The sequence below is a fragment of the Babylonia areolata genome, chromosome 1 (genome assembly GCF_041734735.1).
Source record: "Babylonia areolata isolate BAREFJ2019XMU chromosome 1, ASM4173473v1, whole genome shotgun sequence".
In the NCBI taxonomy this organism is placed as follows: Eukaryota; Metazoa; Mollusca; class Gastropoda; order Neogastropoda; family Buccinidae; genus Babylonia; species Babylonia areolata.
This window is the reverse complement of record NC_134876.1, coordinates 73,556,083-73,574,527: the sequence shown is the minus strand read 5'-3', so window position 1 is coordinate 73,574,527 and position 18,445 is coordinate 73,556,083. Positions and strand designations below refer to the sequence as shown.

Sequence of the window (18,445 nt, the reverse complement as noted above, 5' to 3'; positions counted from 1 at the left end):
GATCAAAATACTCAAAACACAACACACCAATTAATACTGAAAAAATATTTTGTTTTCAAATTTGGTGACCCCTTAAAGTGTCTGATTGCTATATTGAATTCTTAAATTTGAAATCATTAAAACTGTGTTGGGATTGTCAGATCAGACAGTTACAGTTTTTCCCATAATGCACTATAGCATCCTTAATGCACAGAAATCTGAATAGGAACCCCATTTTTCAGTACTGTACGTCCTAAGGATGCACACGACTTTCCTGACAAATTTTTATTTCTCAATCAATCTGTGAGGCCGCTGACTCAACAGTAACGAAATCACTGCTGAGCAGATGATACCAAGTGCTTGAAGCTGAAGTTGTGTCCTTTATTTTTTCTGCATGCGTCGGACAACTTTTGCAGACTTGCCCGGTACAAATTGTCCATACAATTTGTCTGTTGTTTTTTCAATTCAAGCCCCCAGACCACGGCACTTAAGCTCCCAACACACTCACACACTGCACTGGTGGAAACCAAGAAGCGCCGCACACATCTTTCCCTGAATATAAATTTTCGTTGCATTTGACGTAAATACTTTTTTGGCATGTTGCTGAGATTATGTCAGTCGATAGTGCGGCAATACACTTCATGGCTGCAGTGAGTATTCTGGCTTTAAATCAGGAATCTATTGTTTGAGTACTGGAGATTCATTTGCTTTACCTCCATTTAGTATGTTTTGTTCAAACGTGGGTACAAATTCTGTTCCTCATTTGGGCATTGGTACATATCAATTCTGCCGTTGTTTTTCATCATGCACACACATGCACGCATGCACACATACACATACACTTTAACATCACTGCCGACACACAGTCACAATGACACACAGACACCAAACATTCACACACATACACACACACAGACACACAGAAAAACGCACATCCGTGCACACACATATCCCTCTCGTACACTTGCGTGCACGCGCATTCACATACAACTCGCGCACTAATACACACCACTCACACACACACACACACACACACACACACTCCATTTCTGTCTAGTGGCTTGTTTGCAACAGTCACTTTGTACTGAGCACTGAAGTGCAACACAACTAAAGTCTTTGTAGCAAATAATGTACATCAGCCGATGATACAGCAAAAATATTGGTTGCAGTTATCACAGCCGCCACTGTTGAAAACACATGCTCACCTGCGCACACAGACACACACTGGCTATATCTCTCTGTCTTATACATACAGAGTTGCATTTTAAACACACACACACACACTCACACACACACACACACACACACACACACAGGCTTGCACTGAATACACATGCATGCAGTGATGCACATATAAACTCACTCTCTCTCTCTGTTTTTAGATATAATCAATCCAGTGATTCACTGTGCGTCTGATTACTTTTTAGGGATAAATTATGTATTTTTGATTGCAGGAGAGCATTTCTAATGTCCAAGTGTAGAATTTTAGTTATTTGCTTTATGGGGTCACATGATTTTGCTTATATTGTGTTTTATCTTGTCACTTCTTGACAGCGGAGAGGCTGCCTGAGTGAAAGCAAGTGACAGTGAAGTTGATAAAATTCCTATTTGAACAAAGTGACTTATGTGGTGGCTGAGATAAAGTGATAGTTCACAATGGGATAAAATGATTGTTCACGTAATGGAAACCAAGAACAGGCTGACTGAGCAAGAAAAGTCTTCAGCTTGATAAGGCATTGTCCTTGTGTTTGTTTTTTGTACGCGTGTGGGACTGTTGATGTTATTTATAATTTAACATGGAGGACCCTTACAAATCCTGGACGGACCCCCAAAATTTACATAGAGGGTCCCTGGGATCCTTACATTTTATCTTTATGGGAAACACAGCAGTAAAAAGGGAAATGTATGGTACTTTACATTCTCTCAATGGGTTTGGAGAATAAAAGGGACATAATCCATTTTAAAACATTCAAGAGAGCATTATGCACTAACTTGGGTTGCTTCCCTTTTTTTAAAGTCGATACTGAAAGTCGGCTTTGAATCAGTTTTGTCTAGCATGCACACTACCATTCCAAACATTGGGTGGTAATCAAATTTTGAAAAGCAAACATGATGTTAAATGACAACTAAAAAGTCAGCATTTGTCCAGTCTATGAGCATATCTGTGAACTGAAGATAACACATTATCCGACAGTTCTTTTGGCCAGTATCATCCCTCCACCCCTCCCTTCCCACACATATCCCCCCCAAACCACTGGTCTGTCAAGAAGCTAACAATGTTGCAATCAAGCTAACAATGTTGCAATCAGCTAAATAAAAGATCATAATTGTTTTTCACAAGTGCTTCAACTCTGTCCACTAGTCACATGCAGTACCATTTGTGTTACATTTATTGTTTGGGTCGGTACAACTAACTGCGAAGTGACTAGCTCAACGTTGTGTATTGTACAGATAACAGGTCTTACAATCATCAAATGTAGCTCTTCTGTTTTTGAAGGCTTTCTCCAACTGGTTGAACACACAAAAAGGTTTGTCTACTCCTTTTTAACATTTTTTCAATGGATGAAATAGCAGGGGTGTCTGAGGGTACATATGGACAGACAAGTCACTGTAAACGATGGGCTTGGGTACTTGTGGATAATGAAACAGAAGCAGGTCTTGAACTCATTAGACATAACATATTATTGAAACATCGCACCAGACTTGTATTGTTGGTTTTGATCACACATGCATGTGACTAGGCATGAACACTGAACTCACCCACCACCAAACTCCCCACCCTGCCCTAGTGTCCTCTTGTTGATGAGCATCCTCTGATAAATTCATGAAGATAGTCGTGTTATCATCATGTACATTTCGGTTAATAGAAACAGAATGGGTGTGAACAGATCAGAAACTGATATGGAATAAACGCTGTAGAAATTTCAGGGATAATATTGTCAGGTTCATAAATCTTTTTCAAGCACAAATGATTTTGAAGTTATAATCATAATGGCGTTGCTGGCAAATAAAACGTTTTCATCTTCCACAGGCCTGTTGTACGAAAATTGGATTTTCTTTTCTTAAGCGAACTAGCTGCCAGAAGGTATTTTATGTATGAGTGTAAGTTTCATTTCTTTATTTCTTAAAAGGAGAAAAAATCTGCAAGATAAAACTAAAAATCAATGTGTACAGTTACTGATGGTTCCACACTCTTTGTTCCAGCCCTGACAACGTACCAGTGATGATTCCAATGTCACGGGTGTTGCCGGAAGGATGGACGCGGTCAGAAGCTATGGGATCAGCAGCAGGAGCGGCCACTGGTAAAGAGACGGGGCGGGCGGGAGCTTCCACGGCGGTCGCGCTGGTGCCGACAGCATGGGGGCTGGGGCTGTTTTCTGGAAGGTCAGCCAGCTTGCTAGCTTGCGAGCTGCACCATGGCACAACTCCTACCTCTGCAGCGCCTGCAAGGTCTGTCTGTACACTGGCCAGTGGATACAGCGGGGAACTGCTGGACACCTGGGCAACACACACACATCAACTTCTTGAGGTAATCTACCTGGGATGCTGCCAGGACCAAAGACAGTGGGGCACACATGCATGTGCAGATATATTCAGATGTGTGCACATGCACACACACATTCCCTTTCTCTACATCAGGAACACCACTTCAATCGCTAGAACAGAAATGCAATTGTGAAAAAACATGAGATTTAAAAGTATGTTTGAAAGGGGTACCGAATCACAATGACAGACACTAAAGTCAGAATATGAGCACTACTCTAAAGAACAGGTGCTATATAAAGCATTAGTTATAAAATATAACAGAAATATAAAAAAAAATTTAAAAAGAGAGAGAGAAAAAAAGACCATCAGAAAATTTATTTTGTCATTTTGGGTACACAATGGTCCAGAGAGAAGATCTAAAAAAGGAAGACTGGATGAAAGGAAAGTCATTGGTGCAGGTCAGTATGCAACATACAATGGGACTTGAGCAGGTTGTGTTGCCACAAGATGTGAAATAAATGCATTTAGCTTCATCACAAAAGAGACTGAGTCATTTTCCTGTCAATCATGACACTGTTCACAATACAACTGAAGAAAGGAACTGAGCCATATTTCAATAAAACAAAGAACATCAATGTCCCTATCCAAGACAAAGCTGAAAATCATTTCAGTTAAACACAATATCACTGCTAAAGGCAAATCTAAAAGTCGCATACTGTTTCACTGCTTAACTGAACTTGAGGGATACAGAACCACTGCCTAGTTTAGAAGATTTATGGTGACAGCTGGGTGTCTGAACTACTGAAGTGGAATATTTATAAGATTACTGAAAAGAAACAGCATTTTTATGTGCCTGTGCACCACAGCTAAAGGGAGAGAGCTTTTAGAGTCCGTTGAAGATCACCAGCATAAAGCACACACACATGCGCGCGTACTTGCACATACCACATTTGAATAAGTCATGTGAAAGTCTGTCACAAGGACATTCAAAATTCAACTAAAACTGCATTTGTTCTCAAATGTAATTCGCAAATAAATCTAGAAAAAAAAAAAAGTATTTGCCACTTATCAACACTACACTGATTCATTCCCATCATCAGCAACTTAATATTATATGTATAGCTAGGTTACTTTTTTTTTAAAAAAAAAGCAGAAAAAAAGGACATAACATAAATTTATCACACAATAATTGCAGACTTGTTCATGGCATTGAAAGACAGACTATATTTCTAATTTCATTCTTATATAAAGTGCTTCAGTTTATAAGAATTGAACTTAATTCCCATTTGCACTTTAGTTTTGATTTAATTCCATGCTTTCATAGTTTCAAGTAAAATAAAATAAGAATAATTATAACAATGACAAAAATCAAATTGGCAGGAGATACAATTAAGAAAGTTATCTTCTAATTGATCCACTTGACTGATGACACGGACATAAGAACGAACAAACTTGTTTTAATGAGGGAAGTGGAATAAGCATGCACAAGCTTTTTTACATCTAACCCTCAGGGCAAAGAGAAATGAAATCAAAATACTCACAGGATATCAAAAGGTTACAGAAGTACATACATGACATTCAAATACACTCAAATGCACAGTTAACATTTACAGGTACATAATCATAATGCAATGACAAAAATGTATATAAATATAATAATATAAAAGTGCAATATGAAAGAGAGAGAGACAGACAGACAGACAGAGAGAGAGAGAGACACTCACATAGACTCTCTTTGAATATATGTGAATCAATAAGCTTTCAACAATTCTGACAGACTTGAATGACCTACATAGAAAAGTTCAAAGTAAAAGTCACTTTTTGCCATGATCAGATCAGAATAACAGTTTTTTTTCCTTTCATTATTTTACTCACACAGAACTACACAAACACAATTTTGAAAAAGACATGACAAAATAAAAAGGTAATAATCCCACTCCAATACATATGTCAACAAAATGTGACTTTCTAATGTTTATCCACCGTTGGTGACACAGATCCTGAATTCTGGATCACTTCCAGTGGCATTTCTCTCACAAGAACAGCTGTTGTATGTTTATCTCTACATGGCGCAGAGTACAGAACCAATACAAATTAATCTGTGTGTACACAACTACACATGCACCAATGCATGCACCCAGAACTATTTAACAGATACAATACTCGTCAGCATGCTTTCTGCTCCAGTCTGTGATGTCAAAGCTGTTAAGAGGTGTACATGCTCACACACACATAACTTTGCAGGCCACCTCCACTATGACCTCAAACCCCCCAATCCCCTCCACCCCCAAACCTGTTTAAACACAGTTGTCCTGTGCATGCCCAAAAACATTGGTGTTTAGGCCAACAAAAATAATATTAGCATAAATTATTGAGGCAGCAGGCCAGTAACACAATCATATAATTTGCATAAGTTGATGGGCAAGAAGCCAATGACACTGGTAGGAGCCATGGTCAGAGATCTACCACAGACAATACTGACATTGTGGAGTTAAGTGTTGAACTGTATATATATCTGCCTACCATGTTACTGATGCAGATCCGTATCAGGAGTTTTACCATTATGCACTGAACAAATACAAATCCATTTAGACGGAGAATATTACAGTCTGCAATATTACAGTCAATCAAATTCAAACAAATGGTTCTCTTTACACCTTAGACATGCCCTCTTTACACCTGACCAAGACACAAGGTTAAAATTTCTTTCTTTTTCTCACACATATACACATCAATGTACACTACACACACACATTAGTACACATTCCCTCTCTCTCCCTCTTTCTTCTCTCCCCAACCACCGCCCCCCCTCCCCCACCCCCTCCCACCTTTACTTATTTCCCAATATATATAGGATTTCATTTTTTTCTTCATCAGGAGAAAGTATATTTTGTTAATATCCATATTTGATATGAGCAAATGCTTTTGTCAGTAAATTATTGGAGACTTGAATCGCTTTTTCTCTCTCATCTAGTTTGCACACACACAAAAAACAACAACAAACAACAACAAACAACACATGCACAACTCACACATGTACACACACACAACATGTACACACACACACACACACACACACAACATGTACACACACACACACACACACAAAGTAAGTGTAACATACACACACACACACACACACACACACACACACACTCACACACACACACACACACCACTCACATATGTATACATAAGATTTATTTTATCAACCTGTCCATGGTCTTATCAGGCAGTTAGCGAAATTATTTGGCTATCACTCAGTTTATTTTTTTCCACAAAGAAAATATGTATTGAATAAACTTACTTTAAAAAAAGCTTTGGGTAGGCAAGAAGTGATTCAAGAGTCATGTGTGTGTGTGTGTGTGTGTGTGTGTGTGTGTGTGTGTGTGTGTGTGTGTGTGTGTGTGTGTGTGTGTGTGTGTGTGTGTGTGTGTGTGTGTGTGTGTGTGTGTGTGTGTGTGTGTGTGTGTGTATTAATATATATATATATTATACATTTATATTAAATATATGTAAATAATAATGATCTGAGTAGAAAAACCATTAACACAAATATTCTTCCAATTAATTAATGTTTTGTAATATATTCAATTAATCAAAATCATTACATATTTACAGGTTCTTATTTTCCCCAGCACAACACAATATTCACTGAGTGTGAACAAATAGCGAATATGATAGAGATGGCACTCACAAAGATTATTTTGACAGACAGCAAAAGGAAAATGGGTATGATAAACTGTCCAAAGATTCTAGAGAACAGAGCACAAAACTATCATAATAGGAGATAGATATTGATAGAACAGAGACTGATGGCTCATGACACCTGGGAGAGACTGATGGCACAGTATAATTCATGTAAATTGTGATGGATGCAATAGTTTGGTAGCTTGAGAACAGGGACTTTCTGAGATTCTTTGGTTCAAAGGGTGTAAATTGTAAATGTATCTATGTATCTTGCACATCAACAGATTTGGTGATATGCTTTGCAAAATGCAAAGAAAGTCAGTCAGTCTGTGTGTATACATACACAAGAAGAAATCAAACACACACATTATAGATTAAATAATCATATCTGGGTTTGGTGGGTTCTAGAAATACTTGCAGCAATCCGTGTCAGTCATATAATAGGAAGAAGAAAGTATATATTTCCAAGAAGTCATCCAAGAAGATGCTAAACGATATTCCTGATACCATTTGTGTGGTCATTTTAACTGCTGATAGGTTCTCATTCTTAATCCCACAAACCGACAAAGAATACTTTGATAAGCTTTTTTGAAATAACTGTTTTACTGCAGTTGTTAATATTCATTTTCAAACCAGTTTCTAAAATGATCGACCTTTTAGAATCTTAATCATACAATACCTAGCTAGTTTTCCAACAAAGTACATAAAAGGTGACATAAACTGCAAACACACTCATCAAACTGAAAACAAGAAGCAGAAATCAATATCACTTTCACAGTTATCCAAGATCTCGTTCAGTGTGTATGACTTAAATGTCAAAATACATATCAAAATAAGACAGCCTGCTGGCTAAACACACGTGTCAGCACATTAATCTTTGCGATAACCAGTCTGCATTTCATTATAATATAAACCTTTGGTGCACTCAATGAACTGCTTCTGCAGCAGCTGCACTACACATCTCAACCACATAACTGTCAGTTATATATTCAACATCATCAATGAGAAGATAGCAAATGCTTTGAATAAAAATACACACAGTGCAGAACACATTTAGAAAATACCTTTTGGCATTTCATCATCCCCAGCAGAGCAAGTAAGCAGTACAGGAATCCACACACAACTAAGAAACAGGGAAAAAACTTTGACAGCCAGCCATGACTGACTCACCACTGGCGTCAGATCATTCATGAAAGAAACCACCTTTCATTAATGTGCATGCTGGGAAAGGAGCTATGACGTTCAAAGGAAGGGAATCTTCCAGTCCTACGTGACGCTTCTCAGCCAGTCCTGTCATCTCTGTCCTTCATTCAATAAAGAACAATTTTATGTTTTTCTTGGACAATGCAGGATCAACTAAGCCACACCTGCTGAATTACGTCAAGACATTTCTGTCACTCACGACTGATAAAGAACAATGATCCAATTCATATAGGAAGCAATTTGATCTCTGATTCAGTATCACATGTACTACTAGTCGTGCTAAACTTTAAGTGTCTTTTCCAACATTCATTCTGCAACAATAAAAGGACTGTGAACAGTGGAGCGTTAGAATCCCAGGGAATAGCAAAAGAGGGGAAATGTATGTATCTTTAAATCTGATGCTTTTTCTTCTTTTTTTCCTTTTCTCTTTTTGTAAGCACTCTTCATATGTTCAGTTCCTTCAGACTGGCTTTTTGTAACCGTATTCATGATCATGTAATCAAAAGTTTGGAGACCCTGAATAAGAATGAAAAAAACGCATGTCCAAAATCAATAACAAACTGACATTAAGCTTGTTATTGATTTTCGGGACTAGTGTTTGCATCATTTTCATTTAGGGTACACCCCCAAAAACGGAGTATGGCTGCCTTCATGGCGGGGTAAAAACGGTCATACACGTAAAAGCCCACTCGTATACATACGAGTGAATGTGGGAGTTGCAGCCCACGAACACAAAACAAAACAAAACAAGCAAACATTTAGGGTACAAACCTGAACTTAAGTTTAATCTTGCTTACACAGATGTGATCAGAAAAATGGGATGTTGTATGAGAGCTGTGAATGCACAGTCAATTTAAATGTGTCAAATAGCCACACAGGTCACATAGATATGGAAGAGGGGGGTGGGGGGGGGGGGGGAAGCAACAACCACCCACAAAAAACTAGGAAAATTCAGTGTATCGCATATATATGCAGCTGAATCCTGATCACATCTCAAATTCAGGATTAAACTTCACTTTGCCTGTTGTTATTTTTGGAGTAATATAAAAAGTTTAATTAGAATCAGAGACAGAGACAGAGAGAGAGACAGAGACAGAGACCGAAAGAGAAATAGAGCCAGACAAAGAGAGAAATAGAGAGTGACAGTGAAACTGACACAAATGATTTCACTGGTCTAATCAGTAATGACTGGTCCCATGTTGAATACATAACATGTAATGGTATTATCAATTCTGGTGATGTAACTTTCCAGCTATCAATCATTTTTACTATAATTAGATGTATGAATCTCATATAAATAGATCTACACGATGCTGACCCATAACTTTTTTTTATTTTTAATTATTATACTTTTCATGCCTGCAGCTCCATCACATGGCTGTCTTGTAATTGTCCCTTTTGGGAAAAATATAGCTACTTTTGACTCTGACTTCATCTTGTGAACTTCCCAGTTGCTGACAAGGTTTACCTTAGCAGTATACATGTATACATGTGTATGACTTGTAGTATAAGAAGTTCAGAGCTGCTGGCATTTATAAGACTGACATAAAAAATAAAAAAAAATTAGTACTTGTTTGCTTGGTTGGTTTTGTTGGGAGCCTCAGTTTGGCAAACATTTCTCCTTCCTTTTAAAATCTTATAAACTTTAATTAATATATTTTGTAAGGTTATACATGGCTCACTTCTTTCGGAAAAACAAACACACCCAAAGAGCAGAAAACTGGGAACAAAAAAAAACAGAAGCAAAATAGAGACAGAGAGAGAGGAAGGGGGGCAGAGAGAGAGACAAGAGAGAGAGAGAGACCAGACAGACAGAGACCCATTCGATTCATGCAATAATCTTTTGTCTATGTATTTTCTATCCAGGGACAACTTCTTTGCATATATACATTTTTTTAATGCTTTGTCTGGGTTTAGTGTGTGTCTCTCTCAGTCTCTGGCTCTCTTCTCACCTTCATTCCCCTCCACCAACACAGCCACAGCACATACAAGTGTGTTGTAGAACTTGTACTGTGTTGTGTTGTGTTTTGTTGTTGCTTTTGTTTGTTTGTGTGTGTATGTATGTGTGTGTGTGTGTGCATGTGCGTGTGTGCGCACGTGTGCATATGTATGCACACACACGCATGCATATGTGTGTGTGTGCGTGTGTGTGTGTGTGTGTGTATATCTGTGTGTGTCTGTGTGTGTGTTTAAGCATATGTCTGCATGTACGTGACAAACCCTCTGTGTGTGTGTGTGTGTGTGTGTGTGTGTGTGTGTGTGTGTGTGTGTGTGTGTGTGTGTGTAAGCATGTGTCTGCATATATGTGACAATGTGTGTGTGTGTGTGTGTGTGTGTGTGTGTGTGTGTGTGTGTGTATGTGTGTCCATATAATGTGTGTGTATGTGTGTGTGTGTGTTGTGTGTGTGTGTGTGCATTTTTCATGTGTGTGTATTTGTATATACATATATGTGTTCCTAGTATAAGTTTTCTAAGTAAAATTAAAACCAATAAACTTATAAAGAGTATTCAATTATGTTGTGTGCCAAATTAACGTTATGTATTGCTTGGACCAAAAAACAGATTATGAATTAGAGAATGATGGTAACCACACACAAAAATTAATTATCTACAGTCACATGAACTGAAATCTCAGCAGAACTCCTGGAGGTTCACAGTGTCAAAATTTGTCAACAGAGAAGTGCACATTATGCTGTCTTTTTGCAATAGAACTGTGTCCCATTACAATTACTGTAAGCAATGGTAAAATGATTTACCATGAAAGTATACTATAATGTATACTAAAACTGGTCTGACTCAAGCACGTACATAACTAATATTACAGTATGCGATATAGTTCCATCTTCCAGCAAAACAAAGGCTTTTTTAAAAAACAAAAAAATATATATACCGATGTTGCATGCACAATTCATGATATATATATATATATTTTTAATTTCATCAAGAGCAAAGAGAAAAATAAAAACAAAATGATGAATCATGATCATTACACACCCTACTACCCTTTACACACACACTGAATCCTGATACTGTAATTAAAAATATAAAATACTTCTTACCTGTAGAATCAATGAAGGTGATGGCATTAATTTGATTAAAATCTTGTCTCAATACTCTTCAGACAGAATGCAAGTGGTTCTTGTTCACATCTGGAGGCAGAGTTTTGAAAGATAAAATCATTCATTTCTAATTCAATGTCAGATTGTATGACAATTTTAATATGTTCGTTATTTTCTGTCATTTATCTGTCTGCTCCTTTGTTGTTGTTATTGCTGTTTGCTTTGTTTTGTTTTTTGCATTCTGTCCCTTGACATCTTTTGCTGGCTGTCATATCTTTTCAAGGACATATTATGAAATTGTCTCCCTTGAAATGAGATTCAAAGGAGATTAAAAAGACTGGCAACACAGCAGCACACACACACACACATATATATATATATATATATATATATATATATATATATATATATATCACACACACACACACACACACACATATATATATATATATATATATATATATATATATGTGTGTGTGTGTGTGTGTGTGTGTGTTATATATATATATATATATATATATGTGTGTGTGTGTGTGTGCATAAGACAAAACAATTCTAATAATGAATAGTTTTCCTTTCAATGGGTTAATATAAATCATAATATAGTAAATAATAGAAATTATGTTATTGTTCGGTTGTCACTTATGTGTGTGAGTGTTGTTTTTTGTGTTGGTCTTTTTTTCCATATATAGTCAACTGAAAAATTGATAAATTAGTTATTAAGAAACAGGATGGCAACTTTCAAAGATATTTATTCTGAGAGCAGAGATATTGTATGCCAGTAAAGATAATTTATAGTGTTCATCTAGTAACATTTTATGTTCCGTTTTTGTCACTGGTGATTTTACTTTGAAAGGTTTTATAAAGATAAAAATAAAGTATCTATCAACATACAAACATTTGTCATTCTGGCAATAATGTGTTCCTTGTGATGCACAGAGATCACACACACACACACGCGCGCGCACACACACACACACACAGAGAAACACACACACACACAAACTCATTCAGAAGACAAAACCCAAGTCCTGTCAAGCATGACTAATGGCCCTTGATCTAATAGACTAAACTTACTTACTTATTAACTTAAATGTTAGAAAGATTCAGTAGACCAATACTGGCTCTTCAGTCTTGTCTTCATGAAAAAAAGTTGATTGCACATAATGAGTCAAAGAACTTAACAGACAGACAGACAGAGAGAGAGAGACTAGAGAGAAAGAGAGAGAGAGAGAGGGGGTGGGCAATCACCTTATGGGTGGGAACATATAGTTAATCATATGACACATAATAAGACAGCTATGCTTCAATCCCATAGATTTTTGATAACATGCAGACACTACAAGCAAATGTTCACTATATGCTCTTCCTGGGTCAGTGCTAGTTTCTAAAAATGCTTGGGTAATTATACTGTTGACAGCTAACTGCAAGAGCTGTCATGATTAATACTTACTGGGTATTGATCTCCCATCTACTTCATTCCATGACCTATCTTTTTCTTACTTTGACTTCAGTTTCACAAAAAATGTCTTTTTCAAATCATATTAATGGTACAAATTGAATGATAGCTATCTCTAATGTGCATTAAAATGGATCAGCACTAGCACTTGCAGGTCTACACATTTGTTTACAATACTTGGGAAATTGAAACAATATTCTGCTATATCCACATTTCTTTCCCTAGACTACTCCTCTGTGTGACTGGTGGCGTTAAGTTAATGTCCATGCCTTGTTGTGAACACTACAATTTCTGTCTTGAGCCAGTTGAGGGGGAAAACACTGTGGATACTGCCCAATATTCATTAGAATCACACCCAACCTTTCTGATTGCGCCTGGAAGTGTGATGCTGAAACAGCTGCCTTTTTAATTAAAAGAAAATGCCCATGGATTCAATGGCAATACATCACATGTAAAATTTTACTAAGTAACCCATTTCTGTAACTTATCTGCCGGAGCACCTGCACTTTTTCAATTTCAGTTTTATTCCGAGGTATAAAATTCTTCTTTCCATTACACGAATAACACCAAGTTGCTGATGAATCAGTCGTGATATTCCATTCATGAATGTTGTTATAACACCAAGAAAATATATCCAACTGTCAAATCATCTCCACTACCGGGCCGAGTTGCAAAACTCGTGCTGAGTGACTGCTCTGACTTGTCGACGACAGTATACGTGACACAGACACTGAAGCAGGTAAACGTGACGATTTTCTGACTGACTTATTATGCGTCTTGATATACGGTTTATTGTCATTTAAAACGTTTTATATAAAACTAACACCGAAGAAGCAAGTAAACAAGAAGCAGCGTCCAACTCAGAGGGATAACACTAAACAGAAATTAGGCCTGGAATGATCCCAGCTCGAGTATGATATCATTCTATTTTTCACATTGTTTGAAAGAAAAAAGATTTTAATTTGATGGGCTTATACATATCTGGACACCGAAACACTTATTTACAATGCCATGTTTTCAATCAGTTACCTGGACAGTGTGTTTGTTCTGACCTCAAATGTCAATAACATTCACCGACTGCCATACTGTGGAGCATCCTTCACTTCCTTCGCGAAACTGTTCCAAAAGATTTGATTCGTCCATTGAACCTTTTCCGGCCACTGAAAACGTGCGTTGCTCGGATGTATACGCCATCACATTCCGTCTGCTAAAGAGCCGTGATTGTGGTGTCAGAACATAACGGGTTTTAGTGAGATGCAGCACACATGAAAATTAGATTATGATATTTGCATAAAGCTATCGTTGTTCAAGGTTTTCTTGTTCCCGTGTAAGCTGAAAACTGATGCCAAGCTGGATATTTATTATCCTCAGCTTCTGACAACACTAACACCTCCAACAAAACAGCAGCAACAGCGGCAACAACAACAATGATGATAATAATAACAATAATTATGATAATAATATTAATACCAATAAAGAATAATGATATCATAACAGAAAAACGAAATATGGAACACAAAGAGAAAGAAACAAATTGCCCTGATCATCAGTTCCGTTCAGCTCAGTTTCTCAAGGAGGTATGGTTTTATACAAGAAGAGAACGCAGTATTACCAACGCTGTTCACAAGAGTAGCATGCTAGAATCAATCCAGTCCATCTACTTTGTTGATGATATGCCAGACATAGCAAACTGCTTCATAAAATGTTTACTGATGATACTAAAGCTTGATACAGCCTTTACAATGTTTGTAACAAAACAAAGGTATGACAATTTATCAAAAGATGACTGCTGAGTCTATAAATCTGACAATGGAGAAAGTCTATTAAGAAAACAACTGTGGGTTGTGAAATAAGACTTATTTTGAAAAGAAGAGTCAATGTTTACAACCATTAATCACAGTCCATGAAACACAAGATCAGGCTCCTGTGTGCACTGGTTCAAATGCCACTCTATGTATTAATTATTTCTCTATCTGTGTGTCTTACAATTTATCAGTTAGACAGTAGGTTGAATAATTGGTTTCTTTTCTCATTTTATTATGCACTCAAACATTCCATAATTTGTAGTGCATGGCATAGTGATGAAGTGTGGGTAATCATGGGTCTGTATGTGTGTGTGCATGCACATGCCTAACTGTGTGTGCTCTTTATGTGTATTGCTTGATCACCTAATATGACAGCTAGGCAATGCATTAACTGCAGTTTAAACTTGTACCTGCTGCCAAACCATGTGATTGATCAGTTTGCTGTGCCATGAATGTTGACCAGGCCGGCATTTGAACTTCAACCATGACATAAGCTTACAGTTTGGCCAGCAGCAAAGTGAGAGCTGTATGATCAATGGTTTATCCATTGCAATGGGAAATCATTTACAGCTTAGTCTATTTGATAGGCTATGACTCTCAAACTAGGAAGCATGATTGCACTGGCTCAAAGTGCTACAGCCTTGGGGACTAGTTGGCCTTTGGGAACCATCCCAACGCCGACTGTCCTAAAACCCTCTTGGCGGAGAGAATGGGGATGAAACTCATGTAAGACACTCTCCACTATAATCAAATTCTAGCCCAGATAGCCAGGACAGCGGTTGCCTTCTCTGCTGTTCTAATGGTCATTGTCGGACAGGATCGACTGACTATCATACATAATACAAAAGAAAAGTTCCAGCTGCAGCTTGACAAGTCAATACAACAATGTCAATCTGACAGTAAATGGCTACTGCCTCTTATTGACAAGTCAGTACCTATAATAATGGGGATTGTATGTCTCATCACACAGATGTTGAAGTGCGCATGTGCACACACACACACACACATACGGCCAGTTTGGTGTCATATACTGTACCATGCAAACTGATGCAAACTAGGCCTATTGGTTTGCTCTGCTTGGCCAAATTTCGCGCGGCTAACAGTGAAAAGACGGGCCCGCCCGCTCTCAGCCAATCAAACGCCTCTAAAAGCTATAAGCGCTGAATCATTCCTTTGGCCAAGGCTCTCCACGCCATATTGTCAGGTTCACGCTCTGTCTCGTCTTACGCTTTTTTTGGCTATTAAGCGTATTCATTTGGCCTTATTTTGCTGCATGCGGCTTGTGTTTATTGTATTCTTACATTCTGTGTACTCGATTCGACTCGGCACCCTCGATTCGTTCGTTTTTTTCTACCTCTAAGTCGATCCTGTCTTTCCTTTCTCTGTTGGGGGTCGGATTTTCGCTGGGTGCCTAAGCGCGGGTTCCATGCCTCCTGTGCCATACCACGAAGGCAGGGATCATGATGCTGGGACTGAGACTCGGCAAGAGACTCTCCCAGACCCGGAGCTCATGATTCCTCCCGATACGGACCGCGGCGATGCGTCTTTAGACGCTGATCGCGGAGGCGACTTTCGTACCAGTAAAACGGTCATGAAGGGGACCGGGGGAAAAGAGGTACGAGCGTCGCCTCCCGAGGTGTCCCAGCGCGAGGCAGGGAGAAGGGGGAGTGGCAAGTCCTCTCCTGGTGGTGGGGACTCGCAGCTAGGCGCGAACTCCCAAGGGGAGGCCGCGCCCGGCCATTACCCGGGTCCCCACTCGGAGACGGCCCTCACGGGCCCCATTGTTGTTCCCCCTCCTCCCTTCTCTGTCGACCCCCCTCCCCCACCTCCTTTTGGGGGGGGAGAAAAATTTGGTTCCAGGGGGGGGATCTCTACTTTGCCCACCCCGGGCCAAGCCACCCCAGTCTCCCCACGGGAGGGGATTCGGGGCGCGTGGCAACCTGCTCTGCAGGTCTTCCCGCTATCCGGCCGGTCTCCCCTGCTGGGGGAGGCCCGCGCGTGTCAGGCGGTTCCGGGCAGTCAGCCCGCTCGTCTTCGGGCGGGACTGACACCCAAGTCGGACCTGACCTCCCTCTGACTTGGCCAGGTTTTTCCCTTCATGGAGGTCAAGGCGCCAGTGACCCTTGGGGTTCGGGTCACAGTATGGCTGGTGCCCACAGGTGTTTACCCCCATTCTACCTGTACTGGTACTGCACGCTGAGTTGCCGGGAGTACCAAGGGCCAACCCCTTGTCCGCTCCCCACCGGACCCAACCCAGCACATCTCACAGGGTGACACACACAGCCCCGACAAGTGGGATCGACTTCTTGTCGGTCAGGTTGAGCTCCTCGACCAATATTGCCACTCTGTCCACAAATCGGGCCTCTGTCAACCCACAGGTGACCTCCACGGTCACAACGGCCTCCTTGTCAGGACCGACGGCTGCTGAGGGGCCCTACTCGGCCCGGGGGAGCCTGCGGTTCCCACCTACCCAGCCCTCGGTCCTACAGTGAGATGAGTGGGTGTTTGTCCCCTCACAGCACTTGTGGGTCCCTCTTGCATCCAGGGACGCCCTCTCTGAAAAGGTGTGGCACCCACCATCCCAAGCATGGTTGGACCTACGGTCCACACGCTCCCCACCCGCTTCAGGTGTCAAGGACATAACAGCGGCGGCCATGGTCCCGGCTCGGGATCGTCCCAGCTCACCCGCTGGGCTGACCACAGCTCACAGGACGCCCCAGTGGGTACATCCACTTGGGATGGCACCCAGCAGGGGATGGACTGCGAACAAGAGTGGGAGCCCCTGTCTTCGGATGAGGACGAACAAGCAGATGAGCACTCTTCGCCCACATCCCAGGGGGGACAGATTGAGCCCGTGCCTCCCTAGGGACCAGCCTGAACCAAACTCGGACTTTGCCGAGCTCGAACTGACCCTCCCCAATAGGGTCACGTATGCCGAATCAGTCCCTCAGGCTACTTTGTTACCCTTGACCCTCCTTACGCCATGTGACTCTAACTCCAGAACCACAAGGCGACTCAGAGTGCCAGAAATGGTGCAGGAATGGCTTAATAAGCCAGCCCGCACTGTCAGGGGTGCTGCTTCCATCCCTCCTCCAGGCAGGGAGTCCCTCTCTGCCCCGGGCGCCTTTTCCCCGGGAAAGTTCCTTAAAGATTCCTCCAAGGGAGGGGTGTGGTCCTGGTGCACACAGGACCACCCTGCCTACAGCGAAGCAGAGCCCTCCGCACAGGACAGGATGTTGGTCTCACAGCGCACCACCTTCCCCACTTCAGCTACCCTATCCTTTAAAACGTTAGCAGAGTGGGACAAATTGGCCCGCCACTGCCTCCTCGAGGTTTCCACGGCTTACACCTTCTTCGACGCATTCCTCCACAGGGCCAGTGAGCTGTGGGAACAGCGTCTGGTTAATCAGGACACGGGGTCTCCTTCCTCTGTCCCACCTGGCCTCTTCACCGACCAGAGGTTAAACACTTTTGGCAATAGGGTAGCATCGTGTCTCACGGCAGCTGCAGACACAGCTACCAGCCTTCACTTCAATACTGTGCTAGCGTGGCGTGATGCCATTCTCCGCCTCTCTAACATTCCTGTGGAGGAGAGGGCTGCCCTGCGGTCCATCCCAGCACAGCAGCACTCCCTTTTCGGCCAGTATGCGCCCCATTTTGTCAGCCACAGGGCAGAGACAAACAGGGAGGTGGCCTCATATTTGGCCCACACCTCTCAGGGGCTCCAGGGTTCTATGCCTTTGAAGAGACATATACCACGCCGC

At 40.7% G+C, this 18,445-nt stretch overlaps 2 protein-coding genes across 3 annotated transcripts in view; one reads left to right on the top strand and one right to left on the bottom strand.

Moving 5' to 3' along the window:
* The window catches only part of LOC143287420 (uncharacterized), a 36,675-nt gene extending 21,006 nt beyond the window's left edge, over positions 1-15,669 (bottom strand). For both annotated transcript variants that reach the window (XM_076595416.1, XM_076595409.1), the window contains exons 1-3: positions 13,906-15,669; positions 11,418-11,507; positions 3,198-3,477 (exon numbers count right to left, since the gene is read on the bottom strand). In XM_076595416.1, coding sequence (XP_076451531.1) covers positions 3,198-3,477; positions 11,418-11,444 — 307 coding nt within the window. In that variant the 5' untranslated portion in view covers positions 11,445-11,507; positions 13,906-15,669. The remainder of the gene's footprint in view (positions 1-3,197; positions 3,478-11,417; positions 11,508-13,905) is intronic.
* The window catches only part of LOC143287360 (delphilin-like), a 91,753-nt gene continuing 76,670 nt past the window's right edge, over positions 3,363-18,445 (top strand). The window contains exon 1 of the mRNA XM_076595336.1: positions 3,363-3,508. The gene's annotated coding sequence lies outside the window, so the exon portion shown is untranslated. The remainder of the gene's footprint in view (positions 3,509-18,445) is intronic.